Here is a 21,208-nt window from a genome sequence, read left to right as displayed (position 1 = left end):
AGCAGACAGCAGTTAGTACCATTTCTACAAGTCTTTGGTATGATTTGGCTGGGGTTCCAACCCATGACCTCCTGCATCTAAGGTGAATGCTCTAACCCCAAGGCCACGGGAGCATTAGTAGAAAGAAGATGACTGACCATCCAGAACCCTCTTGACTGCCCCTTTCTGTGAAAGGGTATGCATCTTTTCCCTCAATTGCACCAGATTGGCATGGTGTAGGAAAATGTGAGTCCTTGATGTTGGTGGTTGTTCAAGAAACTTGAGTCAGTAACACTCATGCACAATGAAGACGACCCACCTGACCAAACCCGTGAGAAAAGGATAAGGTGAGCACCTACTGTGACATTCGGGGATCCACAGTAGAAGAGGGGTTACATTGCTAACACTGTCCACCCCATTTCCTCCTTTGGGAAAGGAAGAAAGTTTAGTAAACTTCTTCTTTTGGGGTCTGCAGCAACCTGACAAGCAATGAGGTGGTCTAGCTTGAGTTTATTAATAGAACTGGGGATGTGTCTACTTGAAAAAATTTTGCAGATGGTACCTAAGAACAATTTACCTGACACATTTTTGGGCCAATTGCGATGGGCCAGAAGTGGATGTGAAGGATCGATGTTGGTGGTCTAGGAAGTCTCCCAAAGTGGGTCTCAGCTTCTAGTGGAGCAGACCAAGGAAAGGTTTTTACTGTGATTAATCAAGAACTTTGTAAGTCCAATGCAGCATCTTCAGATGTGCAGAAATTCTGCGGATGATGAAATGGCAACAGAAAGTGCATGCCAGGATGTCTTGGCCTCAGCTTCCAACACACGTTGTGAGGCAGCTGGATTGAATGAGGCCTCTCTCAGCATAGTAAAGGAAGTAGCTGAGAATAGGTCAGCATGCAAAGCTATGGTTACGAGTAAATGCGTTTTCCATGGTATTAAATATTTTTATGGGAAGGTGTGCTGAAATCTCCCACAGAAATACCCACTGACCGCATCGATTTCAAATTGAGATGGCTTGGTAGGCCACTTCATGGAATGTAACCAGCAGCTGAATAGATAAAGAGTCTCAATGTTGAAGAAGCAACAGATCACCATCTATGTTATATAGAGCTATTTTGGCCTAACTAAAACGTCTGTGATATTTCCTCAATCATGAATGAATGTGGGAGAAGAGGTCTGGTCATAATGGTACCCCAGAGATCTTTTCCATGATGGAAAGAATCTTTTTGGACTGTGTGCTAGTTGATTTGAGGCAAAAGTCCAGGGGTAACAGGCAGTAAATTTCATTTACCACCTTATCATAGGCCCAGACCTTTTCATCCTCCTCCGAGAGGAAGGGATGGGCCTGAGAGAAAGTGCCATTTCTGCGTCTTATGTCTTAAATTCATCTGAGTCAATGAAAATAGAGAGAGCAGCAGCATCATCATCATCATCATAGTACAGTACAGAGTTGGATAATGGCTGGGCATCAATATGTCCCATGGTGGAGTGGGTATAGGTGCACTCTGTACATCAATTGATGGTTGCACTGCACAGTACAAGTATTGGCATAATTTCAGCTATTAGTCAATCATAAATAAATCCAAAAGCTACAGTGGCACACAATTATTATGAGATCAGCCATGGAAAAATGTCCACATGATGGATTTGGAGGTATAATTAAAAGGAGAGCTTCACCTGCTCTTATTCAGGATAACAACTTAACAACTGCAAATGCCACTGAACTCACAAGCTTTGGTAAGGACAACCTTAAAATTTTTAAGTATGACTGAATTCAAATGAAAAGTTTTCTTGTGTACAGTGAATGCAGATTGGCTGATGTTCAACTTGTTGAAAGTGAAAAAAATTTATTTTCGTATTACAGTGACTTCATGGTTTCTTTAATGTAACATCCATCACTTCTAGCATGATTATCAAAAAATATGTTCATTATTATATTTTAATGTAATTTCTTCAACAATCTCGATTTCAAATTGTATCACAATCTTCCATACTTCTGGGCATACTATAGTGCATTAGTATCAATTAGTACATCAACAAAAAAAATTATTCATGACCAACATGAACCACTTGTGCAAATAATATAAGATTAAGTTAATATTAAATAAATCTCTTCTGTTCATGTTATTTATTTTATTTTCAATCAAAACTAGCATTTTTTTAAAACTTTTCTCTTCAAAATAACAAAGATTTCTTCTGAAAAACAAATTTTAAAGTTAACAAAAAATTGTTTTAAAGTATTTAACATCCATCCCCAAACCGAAACACCTATTCCCTTACTCATGTTTTATACCAACAAATGTAAAGTATTGGAATCTTATCTAATAAAGAAAACACTTTTAACCCTGAATTAATCTGTGCCAATAAAAATCCAAAACCAACAGTTTTCACACAACCTAAAAACCTTAAATGGATTTGTTTAAAAATCCATCACTAGAAAAAGACCTGACTGGAAAATATCTATTTAAATTTCCACAAAAAGCACATCCAAATTATAAAGGTAATATATAATACAAGTGACTATTTCCCCTTCGACCTATTTAAGAATCGACAAGATATTTCAAACTACACATCACACAGCAGAAATAACAGAAGCAGTATCCTGTAACATGCTAGAGTGGTACTGGCTGCTGAAATGGCAGCTGGAACCTAAGTCTCCATCTTTCGAATGATTTTCATAATACAGGGTTGTATGGCCACAATAGGAGGTTGCTATTTCACTGAATTTTGCACTCAAACAAAACAAAGGAATTTTTTAATTGGCCTAGATCAAATATAATCTTTTTTTGTTTAAATACCTATAGTGGTAACTGGGAGATTGTGTAAAGAATAATGCAGCATTGGCCACATTGATACTTGCATCATCTAATAAAAGGAAGAATTCAAATGCCAAAAGACTGAATAACATTTGGGTTTTCTTCTTGCAAATTTTGATATCTGGAACCATATGAACATTTTATGCAGTATTGGACTAAACAAAGGATAGTTTTATTGAGGAATGAAGTATGAATTTTGTATCAGTTCAAACATCTCCATGTAGAATTAGTACAATGAAAAAGCAACCTCCTATAATTGAGCCATAGTCAAGTTTAAATAAGTGTTTGTATAACTTCCTCAGTAAGACCTTCATGTCTGCTCATCAATCTGTGTTCTATTTGACTTATATACAAGGCTTTTTAACATTTGTCCATGAGGTATCAAATATGTAGATAGAATGCAGTTATGACCCAGAACAAATTATATGAATCTGGCTCCCTCCCACAAGAAGTGCAACATCAGGATCTGGTCAAACTGAATTTTCTGCACTTGGAATTGTTTCAAGTCTTTGCTCTTAAAACAAGTAACAGAAAAGAGTGAAAGACAACAAGCTTTATAAAATTTAACAAATAATTTATTTTTGAAGAATACAAAGTGAAAATGAGAAAAAAGAACTTACAGTATTGCAAATTAAATCCTAAAATAATCCAAGAATTACAGACGCAATTCCTAATAATATAAAGTCCTGAATAAAACTCAGTACAAGTCCCAAAGAGATCTAAAACTGAAGTTGATGATATGTCTGTTATAGCTTATGAAGAGCTGATGTGTCAACAGTCTTTTGTTGAATCACAGTAATATAATTCCAGGTTAGAATATCTTATAAATTCAAGTGAATGTCTTTATCCAAGAATTTTATCAAAGCACTTTTGTATTTCCAGAGAAAATAATCACTTGAATTTAATAATTTGAAGGAAAGAAAATTTAGCCCATACTTGTCACAACGTAGTGGAACTTGAAGGTGCTAGACGTTAAAGCACGAATGGTAAAATCCTCAGTTACAATATATGTAATATATATAGTTCTCTACTTGACCTCAGGTCACAATTAGCATTTTCTATAAAAAAAAATAACTACCTAATCCAAAATAACCTTCTAGAATGATCTAATGACCTTGTTTACTTGCAAAACAGTAACCTGTAAAATTCACTTAGGAAACTCCAAAACCCAAATCAACATATTTACTTTTATTAATAAAGATCCTGATATTAAGCCCATAAACATAGAGAATAATTTAGTTATGTATTAATTGTTGACATAAAATGAAATAAAAAAATTTTTATAACAAAAGTCAGTCAGGTCAAGCATAAATGAACTCAATTTTGGACAAGGTTGTTGTTGTAGGGTTTAACACCATTTTTCAACGCAAGATAGGATTTAGATGGCAACCAGTATAACTGGTGGAGGAAGAACCCTAGAAAACCCTGGAAAGAACCACTGACACATGAGAAGCAACTGGCAGGCTTTCTCACATAACCACATCAGCTGAGACTGAGACTCAAACCCATACAGAAAGAGGTGAGATGGCAGTGATCCAGAACGGTGAGCACTTTAGACCACTCAGCTGCTCGGGGGCTCCTTTGGACAAGGTCAAGTCCAGCATACAATGTTACATTACAATAGCATGCAATGAAATTTTAGAAACTTTATTTATCCATATCTGCAGATTTAAATAGCTGTCGACATATAATGAATAGCTATTTCCACAATAAGGGTATTTTAAAAAGTTGTTAATTTGGCCATTTAAAAGGGTAGCTGACAATATACTGCACTGAGGTACACCTCTATTCTAATGGTAGCTATCATAAAGTGTGCTAAATACTTTAACTCTGTCTTAAAAATTATTTCATGCAAAATCTCTTGACTAAATCTAAGGACTCTTTAAGGGCTTGTTATAATATTTTCATGTCCATGTTTAAATTCACTTACCACTTTTCAAGTTTAATTCTCAAACTGCTTTAAATGTATTCATCTTCAGTTCATCTTCCAAATTTACAACTAAAATGCGCAACAAAGTTAGTCTTCAAATACAGGATTCCCAAGAAGTGCATATAAAATAATACAACTCCTGATTACAAAATGAAAGACAGGTGAATTCACACAAAGGTTGGAGAATATACAGTTACAGTCAGACAGACAAAAAGAGGTTCAGACAATGACACAATTTCAGACAGATCTGCAAGAAGTTTAGGAAAAGATACAGCTTCAGACGGATGGACAAACAGACAGAAGGTACTAAAATATTAGGTCATTCTGTGCCTCTAAGGATTGTATCATGCTAATATTTGCTTTTGGATTGAATTCTAATTGTCTGCTTACTGCCTTACCTTCAAATAAACAGATCAGTTCTTATATATATTTTGTATTGAATATTTGAAAATATACCCCTCATGCTCTAGCAAACTCAGTTTTGAAGTCTAACTCTGCACAGGCACTCTTTTGCTTTCATTTTCTGACTTCTTGTATTCAACTGTGAATCAAAATTTTCTTCACTCATTCAGTCCTATTCAGTACAATATGTTTTCAAACTGCAAGTATCCAACATTTTCATTTGCAGAATAATTAGCATATATTCTGAGCTGTCATTTGCACTCAAGCTAAACCCAGTTTAAAAGATTTAGCACATTTAAGCGTCAGTGATTACTTCGAACTCATATTTTGTGAAAATGGAGTATTCTATTTTGTGAAAAAGGGGTTACAAAGTGATTAAAATAATGTGTTATGCAAATAGTTTTGTTGTGCTGCAATGCTGAACTTATTGTTTCATCTATAATTAACCAGAAGCTTATTAACACATAAATTCAAGGGACAATATGACATTTCCTAATCAGACTCTAATAAAATATTGATCTTTTATGTGCAGTTCAGTTATCTAAAACCAATAGGTTAAAGATATAAATAAATTAACAATACATAATTCAGATGTGCTAGATTATAGTATTTGCACATCCTCCCTTTTGTTTCTATCCCCCTTGTAATTTTAAAAGAAAAAGCAACAAGGATATAAAAAATTACACAAAACCAAGTATTTAATTGAACTATCTATAATATCTAACCTGACTGTGGGCCCCAAACATCATCAAATTGGTGGTATTTAAAAAAAAACAGGACTTTCGGTAGAAACACAGTTCCCTTATTTGAGTGGGTTACTATAGCCAAAGTGCAGAATGAGACAAAATGGCAATATAACAACCGTATCAACAATATCAAAGTGTACTGATAATATCTGGTAAGCAACATCAGCAAGAATAATAAAATGGGAAATAAGAAAGAAAAGGTTTGGATCTTTTTGCAGCCCAATGTGTTTTAAAATTTACCATATGTGAGAAACAACATTTTATTACCTGGTAATTTATTTTGAGGCTTTACATTTGTCTGTCTGTTCATGGAACCCTGTGATTGTGGGTCAGCATATAGTGCTTGTCGCGGTCGCTTCTGGTGATTAAAGATTGAAACTGGCACATTATACATTGTTATATCTGAAAATAAAAAAGGTCTGATTAAGATAAGATTTATTACACAATTATTAAAGTTGACAATAAATTCAGAAAACCTTCTCTCTCAGTGTTTTTAAAGTTCAACAACTTTTACATTCACTTAGGAATTATATGGTGTTTAAATGCATATAAAGTCTCAAAGATTAAAGAGACAAGACATACAAATAAGCATCTGAAAGAAAACCACCAATGGTATCATAACCATATATCAAGGCTTCGTTGTCTCAAAGTTGGGTTGTACAGAACGAAAACTTCAAAGGTTAACATAGGTCAAAGTGGTGGAAAATATCTGAATACTGGAAAAGCACAAATATTTGATTCAAGGTGAAACAAATGTGTACACTCACAATCGAGAGTGTACACATTAGTTTCCCCCTGAATCAAGCGCCTGTATTGAAAATGCCCCCTATTATTGCTCAAAGTACAACGCTCCATATCTTACAAAATAAATTAAGGTCCGTCATTTCATTACGATTAAAAAGCCCAAAGTCTACACCTCCCACAGTTCAGTGGAGATTGCAGAGCCACGATTGATACCACATCCTGGCCAAACAAACAAAACAAAAGTCTGCCAACGTACGACAAATCCATCAAAGGGATATACTATATTTTTTAATTGATTCCAAATGTAGCCTACGTGAAAAATGAGCAGTCCACCTGCATGCTTTCTCAAAAGTAACAAGACGACAAGTTCAGAATTATTCAGTGAATATGCCTGTTGCAGACGACAATGAAACTGGTGAGCTGTACGAGGATAAAACATATAAACTAAACATTTATATGTCCTAATTTCTTGGTAAAATCTGTCCAAAAACAAACTGAAAATAACTTCTAAATATGCTTAAAAGCAATGTTACCCTTAAAACTTCACTTTTCTACTGCGATCTTGTCCAACAACTCATCGGGAATATTAATACAAAAGATAATACCCGAAGACAGGTTAACCAGTGCGCTCAATTGAAACACTCTGCCTTTTCCGTTATGTGCTCGAAAATAAGAAAAAAAAATATGTGAGGTCAATCATATGTACTCAGGTTTAAATTATTACTTCCAGGTCAATACGAATGTGTCCCAGTCTATTTTTTGACCGTCTCTTGCTCTTTCTTGTTTTTGCTGATGACATGTAATTTTGATTTATGCATTCTTGGTATTGATTAAAGATAATTGCTTATTCAGTTGTGGTTATTTTTTGTCTTTGTGTATTCCGGTGATAGAGCACAGTGAGTAATGAGGATTTGTTACCGGTCCGGGAGTGAAATCAATGACCCAAATGCACGTCATTTTCGTTACAATCCAGCCTCTAACCCAATGCACGTTGTTTTCGCTACAGTTCAGCCTCTCGTGATTGGTTGACCCTTAAAATACAGCAGTGTTAAGATACTTTAAGTGACGCGTTATTTGAGCAAAAATGTAGGTGTCACAAATAAAACATTAACTGGCGTAATACATTTTATCTTCACAAAGTTCCGTTAGGGTACATGTATGTACTCTCGTATAGGCAAACAAGCTTTAAGGAGTCCAATTATTATTACGTTTGCAAGATACTAAAAGCAGACACATACATGGGTAAAATTATGTTACGGGATTATGACCGAGGTTATTGTTTACGCACGTGAGCGCTCATTTAACATACCTGTCGTCACATTAATGGAAATTAAAGTGTTTATCATTTTGGCTACGCTCTTCATCCATTGTTTTTACAAAATAAGTTCATAACATTTATAGCATGGTGTCACCGTTGTATTATCACATTATCTCGATATGTATGGTATGTACCTTGAAATTGCTTCGCTTACTGTGATGAGTATATTACAAGAATTCAACCTGTAGATTTCTGCAAGAGATTCGAAAAACGAATTGTTGTATTTTAGTACGATAAGCATTAAATATCACATTATTGTTTGATATATATTACGAGTATCTGAATATGGCCAGAATGGTTCGTTTTCTTAGGTTAAATATACATGGCTAGTACATTAAATTCCAATTACAACACATTATTTCTGTATTTATTTATTGTTGATTTATTTAACTGAGTTAGCAAATATTGAACAAAACTGAATGTTACAAAACATTTTTATGTGATTTAAAATGTAACTTTTAACTATCGAACACCAGAAAATGATTAAAAGCGTCCGAAAAAAATCGTTTTATGAAGAATAAAGACAACGGCGAAAAATAACTACATTCCATTTACTAAGCTGGATCCAACAGAAAACCGATCAGGAGAAGAGCAGAAAAAAATAAAAGAGATAGTACAGAAAAAGAGGAATTAAAAACCGAGACAACTCTATGCAAATTTAATGATACAAGCCACGGTAATAACTACACGATGTTCGAGAAGATGGTCAGCTGATTGTAGATCTTCCAGAGAGACACTTCCGTAATAATTTACTTAGAAAGATATACAGGTGCGCAGACCCGGCCCTAGGGCAAGGTGAACGAGGCAACCGACTTGGACCCTGTGTGTGTGTGTGTGTGTGTGTGTGTGAAAATATTTTGTATAATGTGGTATGAAAGTTAGAGATACCATAAGTTGCTTTATGAGTGAATTTATTTTTGCAATGCATCTATTATTGTTGTTTTATTTGGTAGCAACTCCGTCAGGCACACCAGAAAAAACAACAAGAGTTTCTTCTGTGAAAAGTAATTCCTAGCGCGTGGACACCATGACTGAGACGACCGGATTGAAACACCAGACTGAAATAAGAAAAGAAAGGTTTGCAAAACAGCTAGATTTGTTTGTCGAATGGGTGAGAAATGGGAAAGCTCGCGGTCGACCTTCATTGCGGATTTTTCAGAGAATTCCATTTGCTCCTCAGTTGAAGAGTGTGTGTGATTTAGATTTTTAACGTAGCTTTAACAATGCTTCAGTCATATCGCTACGATGTCTCCAGTGTGGCAGTTTATAAAGGCATCATGCCGCAGACATGTAGCATCATGCCACACCCATTCACATTATCCTGACACCAGGCCGACCAGTCCTAACACCAACCTCTTAATGCCGAGCGCCATTCGAGGCAGCTGTTAGTACCGTTATTATAAGTCTTCTGTATGACTATGCCGGGGTTCGAACCAGCAACCTCTCGCATCCGGAGATAGAAGAAGCGAAGTGCCTGATGTATTTATAGTAAGACGATAATGAGCCGTAAGTATGGCAGTAAGAAGTTCATGTATGAATCTCCGGAACTCTCAAGCTCCACACCATTGTGCAATGTGACGAGAGAAAAGCTGAAAAATAACATCAAGCTAATACATTCCAAAGGAGATATTTATTCCTGTTGCAAATTAGGTATACTTGCTTGTAAACTTCAAACGGATTTCCTTATCTGTTTCCTTTATTTGCCTCTTGAGGGATCAACAACATATAACCTGTTAATCACAAATATTTTTGATGAAAATACACAGTGATGTCAATAAGTACAAATCTGAAGGCTATGCTATTGTAATAAATTTGGAGTATGCGCATTTGGTTATAAAGCCCCATTTTAAGAAATTCTGAGATTTTTGTGATTATTTGTTTGATTATGGGAATTCGGTCCTGTAGAAATATTCCTTATCCCGAAATAATTAGCCCATTACCTGGAGAAAACGTCGCGGAGTGAAGTGTTAGTGAGTTTCCATGATGTCATGGTTTACGTTACGTGAATTAAGGCCAGACCTGCAAGTGTTCCTGTCGTTCAATAGTCCCTCTTAAAATCTAGTGGAGTACATTGGTTGTGTGACTCCAGGAGCAGTATTTATGATTGGAGACAGGTAAATTACACAACAGAATAAACGAGAAGGGACTGTTCCGTCGTCGGCAGGTACCATTATGTCGCCATGGTGGCAAATGTGATGCAATTTTACAGGCGAAATGTGGCTTAAAGCCATAATTTGACTGGCCTATGGTGGCGTAGTGAAAATAGTTCCCTGTGTTGGGGGAGTGGTACAATTTTACGGCGTGAAATGATGTCGGTACGGAAAGGTGATAAAGAGAAATCATGCTGATAAGCGGTTGATAGACAATTTGAAACCTAAGAGATATTTGGTCTTGTATTGATTAGAGTCAAATTATTTATAGAATGGACACGTTGGGCTTTCTCATTTACAACAGAAGTTGTATGGAGGTCTTTGGAAGTATAGGAAACTCATGACTTCTAGCGGAATCTCGCCTGGGTTTGACATCGCTCGGTCAAGTAAAACCCCTGGATTGTTACATTATTAGAATTACCGGAGATTTAAGTGCCAAAATTGCTTCAAAGTCTGACTGCGTGGTTAATGATGGTCCAATTCATATAGAAACCATTCTGATTTCCATATTGATAACGAAAATATGAGAGTTGATATGGAAAAAAGTTCAAATGCAAGTGGTAACTGAATGATTTGTGTAAAGCAATTGGATTAAGAATTGGTAACTGTAGATTTTTAAAGATCGTGAGATTGGTAACTTTACCTACACAGGACCGCGTTGACTTAGTGTTATAGATTATAGTTTAACTTTTATTACTGCTTTATTACTTTCCGATTTTTATGTCCTCGTTATTACATATCGTTCTGATCATACACCTTTAGAGTTGACTTTAAAATGTAGCGTCTATACCTTTCATTACCTGAACGCTAAATATATCAAACCTAATTACAAAAGGGATCCGCAGCATAATGCTGCACTCCTTCAAGATTTAGAACGTAACCAGGATTAATATGACTATTGTATAACAAATATTTCTGTCCATGACCCCGATAGTATAAACAAAGATGTGAAAGTGTTCACAGACATTTTTAATGTCATTGTAAAATTTAATTTTAAGAAGTCATACAGTGAAAGTGTCGGTAGTGTTTATTTTACCAATTATAGGGCCAAATCAAATCAAATATGATTTAGTAGTGAGTGTAGGGGAAGTCATAAGCAGTATATGGACCAATTATCAATCCATCGGAAAACGTTAAGAGAAATGGATATGTTTCTCATGTTTGAAAGAAAGAAGACTTATAAGAAATGAGTAAGAAAGGTAAAGTTATACTAATCAAAAGAAATTGTCACGTGAGTTGTTTAATGTGAAAAAAATATAATCCAAAGAAATTCTGGAACTTCTTTAAGAAAACTAAAAATGGGACTTCTGCTAAAAGTGTTTCACCTGAACAATTATTCCAGTATTTTTAGTACTTTCCTCAATAAAAACAAATCGTTTTCAAATGACCAAACAAATATATATATATATATATATATATATATATATATATATATATATATATATATATATATATATATAATAAACTGACTACGAACAGTGCAAAACTACTCTGTAAAGGTTTACAAAGACAACGATTTGTCTGTTTTATTTGTTTGTCTTGTCTATGTTTTGTATTTGCCTTTGAAAAAGACTCATTAAGAGTCGAAAGCGCTTATGCTAGCTAGATACTAGTTTTGCACTGTTCGTAGTCAGTTTATTGCATTTATATTAATCAATCTCTGACAAACGTGGTCCCTTGCTGGATCCAGTGCACCTGAAAGGAATGTTATTCGCCATATGATTTGTATTCTTTATATATACAAAATCAACCCAAAATTTCAAAACATCGAAACGAGATGGCAATAATTATCTTTTAAATAAAGATTTCAGAAACGGAGTGGACGGCATTTAAACCCAATATACGAAAAATATTTAATGTAATATTCGACAGTAGTCATTTTCCAACGTAATAGGACGAGAGAGACATTATACCTATATTCAAGTCCGTTGACGAATGTATTACTGGAAATTATAGAAATATTGCTTTACCAAACTGCTTTTCAAAGTTATTTACCAGTATTTTAAAAGAAAAACCTGCAATGGGAGTGGGATGCACAATTTGGTTTCAAGCAAGGAATGGGAACTATTTATGCTCTTTTGTTTTACATTCCTTAATTAGTAAGTATTTAAGTGAATGTAAATGGTTTTATGCAGAGTTTGTTAATTTTAGAAAGGTACTTGATAATGTTTACATCAATGGTTTGTGGTTGAAGGCTTTTAGACTCGATGTAAATGGAAAAAAAATATTAAATGTTCTTTGTTCTAAGTACAGCGCACGTAAATCTTGAGTTTCACATTGAGTATTTGTAGTGCCTTTTAGAGTATGGAGTAGGTTTGATAAGAGGTGAAGTATTATTACCTATAATAGTTTCATTACTTATTGAAGATCTGGAAATATCATTACAATCTTCGGCAGATATCGGTTAAGAGTTAGAGGAGTTGTCTTTTTTTATACATTTGCCTGATGATATATTTTTAATTCCCAGAACCATTGAGGACCTACAAAATCTCGTTGATACCGTATACGACTACTGTGATAAATGGACTCTAAATATTAATCCCGATAAAACTATAGATATTGTCTTTAGAAAAGGTAGTACATTAAGACAGAACGAAGTATGCAATGTAGCCAAGAGTAATATTGAGGTGGTAGCAAATTTTAATTAACTTGGTATTATTTTCTCGTGCAATGGAGAATTCTCTAAAGCTCAACAAACATTGGCTTAAAAAGAACTAAAGTCAATGAATATACTTACTTGTAATTTGAAAAAATGTTACTTACATTGTAATGAATATTTTAAACTTTTTGATTTTTCTTTTGTTCCAGCGTTGAATTACGCATCAGAGATTCGGCACGCTGATGCGATTGAACATGTACAACGAAGGTCTTTAAAATATTTGTTAAATGGAAGTATGTCTACATCTGATGTCGGTGTACATGGTGAACTTGGAAGAATCCCATTCAAATATTTAGGGATGGTTAAGTTCGATATATAATGTTAAGAATTATAAATTAAAGATTTCTGCAAATATATTGGGCATTCCGTATAGGCAGTTTTATCTTGAAAATGAATCAGATAATAATATCAACTATGTTTACATTGCTAAAATATACTTTAAAGTAATTTGCTTTTAGTTAATTGTGGATATTCTCTAATTCTGTAATTCGCTTCAAGTTTGTTCCACTTGTTAAACAAAGGGTTACGTATGCTAGAGTAATACATTACACAATTCAAACAAACTGTCAATATATAAACATATAAAAGCCGACTTCGGATTCGAAGATTACTTAAAATACTTGCTTAACCGTAAACATCGACAAGCTCTGAAAAAAGTCAGAGTCGTCTCGTAATCTGAGAATTGAATCGGGGAGATATGGAATCAGTACAATCGATAGAAATGAAAGATATTATAGCTCTGTGCCAGCCATGATAATCGAAGATGACTACCATTTTTATTTTAGTTCGCCGTGGTTATAATAACTTGCGAATAACCTAATTCTAAAGTACTTCTGGAATAAACTATCCATACAAAAGTACATTAAATTATTAACTTCTAGAAATAAGAACGTATTAAGTTCACTATCAAAATTTGTTTATGAAGCGTTTAAAATTAAGACAATTATTTTTTTCAAAGTGATTGCAAAAGTTTGTTTATTTGTCCAGCTTCTACTTGTCATATTTTTACAATGTACCGTGTTGCGTTTATGTTTAACGGTGCACAAACTGCATTTGAGAACCTAGCTGTAAATGTAATATTTGTAACATGTATTCTATAAGAATGTAAATGCTTGTGATAATATAATATTGAATTGAATTGAATTGAATTGATAACTGCGTTTATGCAGTTACAGTGTCCTGCTACTGAAAAGTATGCACCTTTAACATCAAAAAAGCGCATGCCAAGTGTGGATTTTGCAGTCATTGATTTCGAACAAATAGAGAAAGATCACGGAAAAGTACACAAAACAAAATATGCTTCAGTCCGTGTGAAAGATCTCGATTCCGATGAACTGTTTGAATCGGTTTTAAGTCAGTGACTTTGTGGATGTTGTGTATCATAAAAAATGACGAATTGGAAAATGCAAGAAACAGATATCAGTGATTGCCTCAGCTGTTCATGACAATGTCTCGAAGATACACTAATGCGAGTGTACATACACACATACATACACATATATATATATATATATATATATATATATATATATATATATATATATATATATATATATATATATATATATAACTCCTATCAAGTTTCGCTGGTGAAATCGATAATGAAATTAGAGATAGGAGTTTAAAAAATAATCACTTGGTGCTTTCCGAGGTCCCGGAAGGAAAATAACAGCGCATTATTTGAGAATTCCTGAAAATATACTTAACGTCTTTAGGCACAACGAAATTAAATGTTTATAGGATTTATATTTGTGAAGAAAATAAAGTAAAGCACGTGCGTCTTATCATGGAAAGCAATACAAAAATTGTTGTAAGAATAATCAATACACATATAAAATGTTTGTTTGAAGAATTTTAAACAACTTTTTGTATCTGAAATGAATTTATCTCATGTACTTTAATTACGTTTGCAGTATCATCTCAGTTGATGTTACCAATCTGACTACAGTTTTTAACTTAATTATGTGTTGAAGTAAACTGTAGAGTACAGGAAAATAAAATTTAGTCTAATTTAATTTTAAATGAGTATTATGGGACTTCATTATATGCCGCACAGTGGTATTTTCCGACGGCGTTTTACAATTGTTGAATTTGTGCATTCAAATAAAAATCATTGTTCTCAGAGTCAATACAAAATAGTCATGAAACCCAGAATAAGTGAATGCACGACAGCAGCTATAAACCCTCAAGATTCGTGAACATAATAGATGTGTTTCATTTTGTTTCATATCATTTCTTTCGACAAGATATTTACTTTTCATACCTGTATGGAATGTTCATACACAGATATTTAAGTAATTACATACCTAGCAAACCCCTAACGCAATAAACAAACCGAAAAGGATTAAACATGTAAGAGTAACCGTCTTATACTGATAAAATGTGCAAGTATCATGGCGTCAGAAACAAAAAGCATACTAGTCTCTCAAAATTGAGTTACCATAGAAAAATATTAAATGTATTTATTAACACCATATTCTTTTAAAAATAGACACAATATCATTTCACTTCAAACGTGTTACATTAGGTTTACATGCTTTCTAGTCATGCAAGGTTTCATAGCATCGTTATAAAGCTATTAAACCAAAACAGTGGTCCGTTGTGTTGTGTCTGTCACGATCAGTAACTTTTAACACACGAAACTGATAATGGAATGCATATATTTTATACTCTTTATATTTCAAGCCTTTTCGAGACGCATGCTTGCGATATATTGGGTTTATACGCATAAGATTAAAACAGAAGAAAGTTTCGTTTTGACAAACTACATATTTTTACACCAAGTTCAATGCTACTTTATCATATTCCATGGAATGAATGGAGCTTAAACTGTCATTTTGCACTTGATTGTCATTTAATTAAAAATTACGAATAAACCCAGGTTAGATATTATTCTTCACTTTTCTAAACGCACAATGACGCAAACGGTGCACATATTTTCTAGATTGGTTAATATATTTGCACGGCTATATCGCTATAACAATCATGTGATGTAACGACATGCCAGTTCTATGACGTCATCTTTGCCTGTAGCGACGTTCACACAGAAAATGATTGTCCATAATCCCGACGCGGCATAAATGATGAAAGAAACTAAATCAAACAAGGAGAACAAACAACTCACGGGACTATCAAAAAATCCCCAGGATGGGATGGCGATGCCCAAAGAGGCCACCATGTTTGAGTCTGCGCCAAGAAAAGAGCTTGCAAACGAAGTAATTCGCGCGGATTGCATGAATCATGGATACCGAATAATCAAGACCATCGGTGAGGGCGCGTATGCAAAGGTCAAACTAGCGGAGGTTTTGCCGGGAAAACTGGCGCGTAATCAGATCTTAGAAGATGCAGCTGCGATAACTGGAACACTGAACGTAAGTCCTCTCTCTCTCTCTCTCTCTGCAGACGCGACATAAATATTTTTCTTTCACAATAACCAATGTACCCATATACCATATATCATACAAAGAGAACGTTTTCGTGATGAATGTGAAAATTCAATATCAAACATATGTTTGTTAATTTTGTTGAATAACAATCTTTGCGATTAGAATTGTAATGTGATTGTCATAGCGAAAACAAACCGCCAACAACAGAAAACAAAGTTTATCATCAGAACCCAACTGATCCATTATGCTGAACCAGGTTTACCTACATGAATAAACAACAAGAACCATTCTTCCCTACAGTTCAGTTTTGACGTATGCCGCCAAATGTCAACCCCCTCCCCCGTCAAACAGAGGGTAGATTTTTCTCCCGGGCAGTTTTCATGGAAAGAAACAGCAACTAAATGATCAGTTATAAACCCTGGATGAATTCAAAATTGTTGAACCATTTTAGCATCACTGGCAATATATCACTGGAAAAACAAACTCAGCGCCCAGAATTTGTATGAGAAGGTAAAATGTAGCAAATAGTTGCAGAATGTGAGAAAAAATTACCTGAGTTTCCGCGCGTTGTTCATTTTTTCGACGCATTTCTGTGTGCCGTTTTCGTTTTTCACCGAGAAACTATCAGTATAGTGCATTGATTCTCTGATGAAAATTATGATAATAGAATTTCTAGTCCGAAGCTTTGTTTTTCTATGTCATAATTTTCAAATTTATAATTGAAAAAAGGAATCAATAAATCAATTAATAATAAATCATAAATCTATGTATTGTTATAGAACAAATTCACTAATACAAATACAGTAGTAGATATTGTTTGGTCAAGTAATGACCAGCCGATTTTTTAAATATTATTTATTGCTTGCTTGCTTGTTTCTTTCCTTCCTTGCTTATCTCCTTCCTTGTTTGTTTTCTCCAGACCGAAACGTCATGTCAGTGTTATAGTGTTATGGGCTCCTCGGCGAATTTTACTGATTATCTATATTTCAGTCAGCTACAAGCAAACATGTCCCTTTAAAAACACAGCATAAAGAAAGACAACCATTTCCCCAGAAATTTTATATACAATAAAGCAAACATACCAGCTAAAATCTGAAGGAAATCAAGCTGAATATTGAATATGGAGAAATGAAATTATACGTCAAGCCAAACAAGCGCACTATAAAAAAGTGCTGTATGAAAATAGAAATAACCCAAAAGCTATCTGGAGAATTTTTAAACAGTTTGGTGCAGGGAAATTTAAGAGTAAAACTAAACTTTTATCAAGAGGACATTTATTCCGGTAATCCAACTGACATCTCAAATATTTTTAATGACTTTATGTTCAATTTACTGAAAAACTTAAATACGCCAGAATTTCATCTGATCATCTGGAACTCAATTTTTGGTGCTAAAAAAGTACAAAAAAATGTAAAGTTTCAAATTCCTGAAATGACTCTTGAAATTTTGTTGTAATATACTAAAAAAATGGATGATTGTAAAACTATAGGACAGGACTTGATATAATTGGACCGAAATTGCTAAAGGTAGCTGCACCTGCAATAGTAGAGAGTATAGCTTTCATTTGCAATGAAATTATTAGGTCTAATAAATTTCCACAGACATGGAACACTTTACAAATTACTTGAAAAGCATGTACATGATTATTTTCTCAGCTGTTTGTACACTTATGATCTTATTCATGATAATCAGTCTGGCTTTCGACCGAATCACTCATGTGAAACTGCACTTATATATTTCATTTATAAATGCTAAAAGCATTAGATAAAAATAAAATTGGTAGGCACCATTTTGGTTGATTTCGTAAAGCTTTTGATCTTTTAGACCATGAAAGTTTGCTAGAAAAACTAAAACTATATTGTGCATAACTGATAGAGTACAAAAAGTATGTTTAAATGGTCAACCGTCTGAAAACATATTAATTGTGGCGTACCGCAGGGCGCTATCTTTGGACCTCTTTTATTCATTATATTTATCGACGACATACCTATTAAGATAGGAACATCAATTTCTTCCACTTATCTCTGTGCAAAAGATAATACACTGTCTGAGATGGGCAAAACCCGCACTGTACTTGAAAATAATTTAAAAGATGCTCTCAGCGGACTAAAATATAGTGCTATGATCATAAATACGGGAAAAAAACAAAAGTCCTATTAGTTACAACACAACAAAAACAAGCAAGGCTGATAGCGACAAACTCCCGGTTCTGTCTGGCAATGTGAGCCGTAATATGACCTCTCATGATAAAAATCTTGATGTTTTCGTAGATAACAATCTTACTTGGCCTGTTTCACATTAAACATGTTTCAAAAAAAAAATGGTTAATTCTTATATTTGGCTACTGAAGAAAAATAAAACATACATTCCTCCTCATTATAGGGTCATCTTTTATAAAAGTTATATTCAGCCATATCTGGACTATTGTAATGTAATTTTGGGGTAATACCTCTAATTCAAACAGTACAAAACCTTTAATACTTCAAGAGAGCTCATGCCGTTTAATTCTAGATCAATGTGTTGGCAGAATCCAGGATGCAATAAATAATATAAAGATTTTTACAATACATGAAAGAATATTTCTTAGAAAGGTAAAGTTGCATCACTTTCACAGTTGAATTCTTCAGTGCAGGATGATATTTTATATTTTATATTTTATAAATGTGTATGTGTTCACATGCCTGTGCCTATGTTCCAGGCTTGATATTTTGATTTAGTGTCAAGCCGGATTCTTCAAATCATGTTGTATGTACTGTATATATTGTACATATCAGCTTGAAGGCCTCAAGGTAGATTAGTTCTGTAACTTACTGAATTACCTTCTCTAAAAATAAACTCTTTATTAAAAAATAAATGCACTTATTACAAAATATCTCGAGTAAGAAAGAAAGAAAGAAAGAAAAGAGAGGCTTGCTCTTTTGTTCGTCAAATGTTTTTAAATTCTGAGAATCAGCGAAATATAATAATTATAGATAAACTAAAAGCTTTTTCATGTATTAATGAGCTGAGACGCATCAGCTCCATTCGCAAATATCTTTCAGTTGATGCCACTAAAACACTTGTGTGTTCATTAGTACTTTCAAGACTGGACTATTGTAACTCAATTCTGTCTGGTTCATCTCAGTATCTACTCCACAAACTTCAGAAAGTTCAAAACATAGTTGCTCTTATCATACTTAGAGTACCACGATCAGAGGACACCTCCTCGCTGCTCTGTACCCTACACTGGCTATCCATTCGATCCAGAATCAAACACAAAATGTGTTCTCTGTGCTACGTTTCACTGGAGTGTTTTTCAATCCTATAACAAGACATGGACACGAGGAAGCCCACGCATCCCAACATCCCATTATATATATTTGCATATATATATATATATATATATATATATATATATATATATATATATATATATATATATATATATATGTGTGTGTGTGTGTGTGTGTGTGTGTGTGTGTGTTTAATCAACTTAGTCTTTTCGAATAGTTATTGTTTGTTTGTTTTTTAAATATAATTCCTTTGTGAAATATACTTAAGAGTTTACCTTTTTCTATTCATTTTTCTTTTTCCCTAATTTTTGCTTCTACGCTACTTCTACGCTACTTCATTTTGCTAGAACACGTGCTGTTTGGTTTCTTTAGAAATACAATACTACAAATAACAGTTGTCACGTTAATTTAACGTTGTTGATACTGGTCAATATTATCAATATTAAAACGTTATTAAATATTTCATAAAGACTCGCAGTATTTTAACTTGTACAAATCCGGTCAATATCCAACGGTATAGACATTAGTTAAGAAAAACTATGCACTGCTTCTTTTTATGGTAAACACGTGCAACATTCGATGAACTACTTCTTGCTACGGCAAAATGTAAAACAAAATGGCTACGGAAACGTGGAACACTGACAACGTCATAACTTTAATAGACACTAAATTCCAACAAAGACAGTAACTCTGTCTACCCAGCAGCAATGTGGAAAACTCAGTAGATCTCTCTCTTATCAAAATAAAATTATCTACTCATGAAAACTAAAACTAGAAAATTTGAATACATTCAAAGATATATATATTGCATGGGTAGAATAGAAAATGAATGTGATACATAAAAAAACAAATATTAAAATTGGGCGGCAGGTGATCGCTAGTTGCTGCTTTGAGAGAGAGAGAGAGAGAGAGAGAGAGAGAGAGAGAGAGAGAGAGTGAACGCTGATGCAAAGTATTAGTCTATAGTTTCCGTTTCATGTAAACAGTGCACGTTCATCCACTCTGAATCACATTTTATCCTTTACTCGGAAATGAATGAAACGTAAGGTACTCCAAAAAATTAATCTATATCCTTTTTCTGAGGTTTGATCCAAAACCTATGACCATAATACCCTGGCAACAATCATGACGCATACTGTACTTTCAAATTAAGCGCCACCATGCCAACATTATCGAGAAATCACAACATCATTGAGACAAACATGACAATTCTGTAGTCTTAGACTGAATGCAAGTCAGCACCTTGAACACCGCCGTTCCTAAACTTTTCCTCATATGTACACCGTAACAAAATGTCAACCCTTCTTTCTTTCTAGGTATCAAGTAACAGTTTGGAGTGGCTTTTTTAACAGCTACCCTCTGAGAAAGGAAATGGGGCTCACTAGGGTCACTTTGTACATACACGTATATTATGTTTTAACACACTGAGAAAGGAAATGGGGCTCAGTAGGGTCACTTTGTACATTCACGTATATTAATTATGCACATTCTTGGAAGTTTGTGAGTTTATTCCAGGTATTTTGCACACTATATAAAATATTGTTATACCTGGAACCATGAAACTTGGCGAGGAGATGAATCTTGATGAGTCCTACACCCTCATCACAAACGTAGGTATATGTGACCTATATTTCATGCTTCACTTAGTTTGGTTAAATGTTATGGGTTTTTTTTCTCAAGTTTGGTTCAGTGTAGAATCACCAGACTTCATGACTGTCTGCATCCCGATTATTACTACTTTATATCCTTATCATAAAGGAAGGTCACTGACCTACGTTTCACATCTTACCTGCTCTTGTTAAGT

The 21,208-nt window shown here is 34.1% G+C and overlaps 2 protein-coding genes across 5 annotated transcripts in view; one reads left to right on the top strand and one right to left on the bottom strand.

The window, feature by feature from the left end:
- Positions 1 to 7,274, bottom strand: part of LOC149777521 (uncharacterized) — a 64,017-nt gene extending 56,743 nt beyond the window's left edge. For all 3 annotated transcript variants that reach the window (XM_089940729.1, XM_089940730.1, XM_089940732.1), the window contains exons 1-2: positions 7,153 to 7,274; positions 6,143 to 6,277 (exon numbers count right to left, since the gene is read on the bottom strand). In XM_089940729.1, coding sequence (XP_089796855.1) covers positions 6,143 to 6,269 — 127 coding nt within the window. In that variant the 5' untranslated portion in view covers positions 6,270 to 6,277; positions 7,153 to 7,274. The remainder of the gene's footprint in view (positions 1 to 6,142; positions 6,278 to 7,152) is intronic.
- An 8,511-nt stretch (positions 7,275 to 15,785) lies between these two features.
- LOC149777520 (uncharacterized) overlaps positions 15,786 to 21,208 on the top strand; it is a 28,438-nt gene continuing 23,015 nt past the window's right edge. For both annotated transcript variants that reach the window (XM_089940727.1, XM_089940728.1), the window contains exon 1: positions 15,786 to 16,117. In XM_089940727.1, coding sequence (XP_089796853.1) covers positions 15,827 to 16,117 — 291 coding nt within the window. In that variant the 5' untranslated portion in view covers positions 15,786 to 15,826. The remainder of the gene's footprint in view (positions 16,118 to 21,208) is intronic.

This window comes from Sinohyriopsis cumingii, chromosome 18 (assembly GCF_028554795.1).
Source record: "Sinohyriopsis cumingii isolate HCF-2022 chromosome 18, ASM2855479v2, whole genome shotgun sequence".
Lineage (NCBI taxonomy): Eukaryota > Metazoa > Mollusca > Bivalvia > Unionida > Unionidae > Sinohyriopsis > Sinohyriopsis cumingii.
Note: the sequence above shows the minus strand (reverse complement) of the source record. Positions and strands in the feature narration are given on the sequence as shown.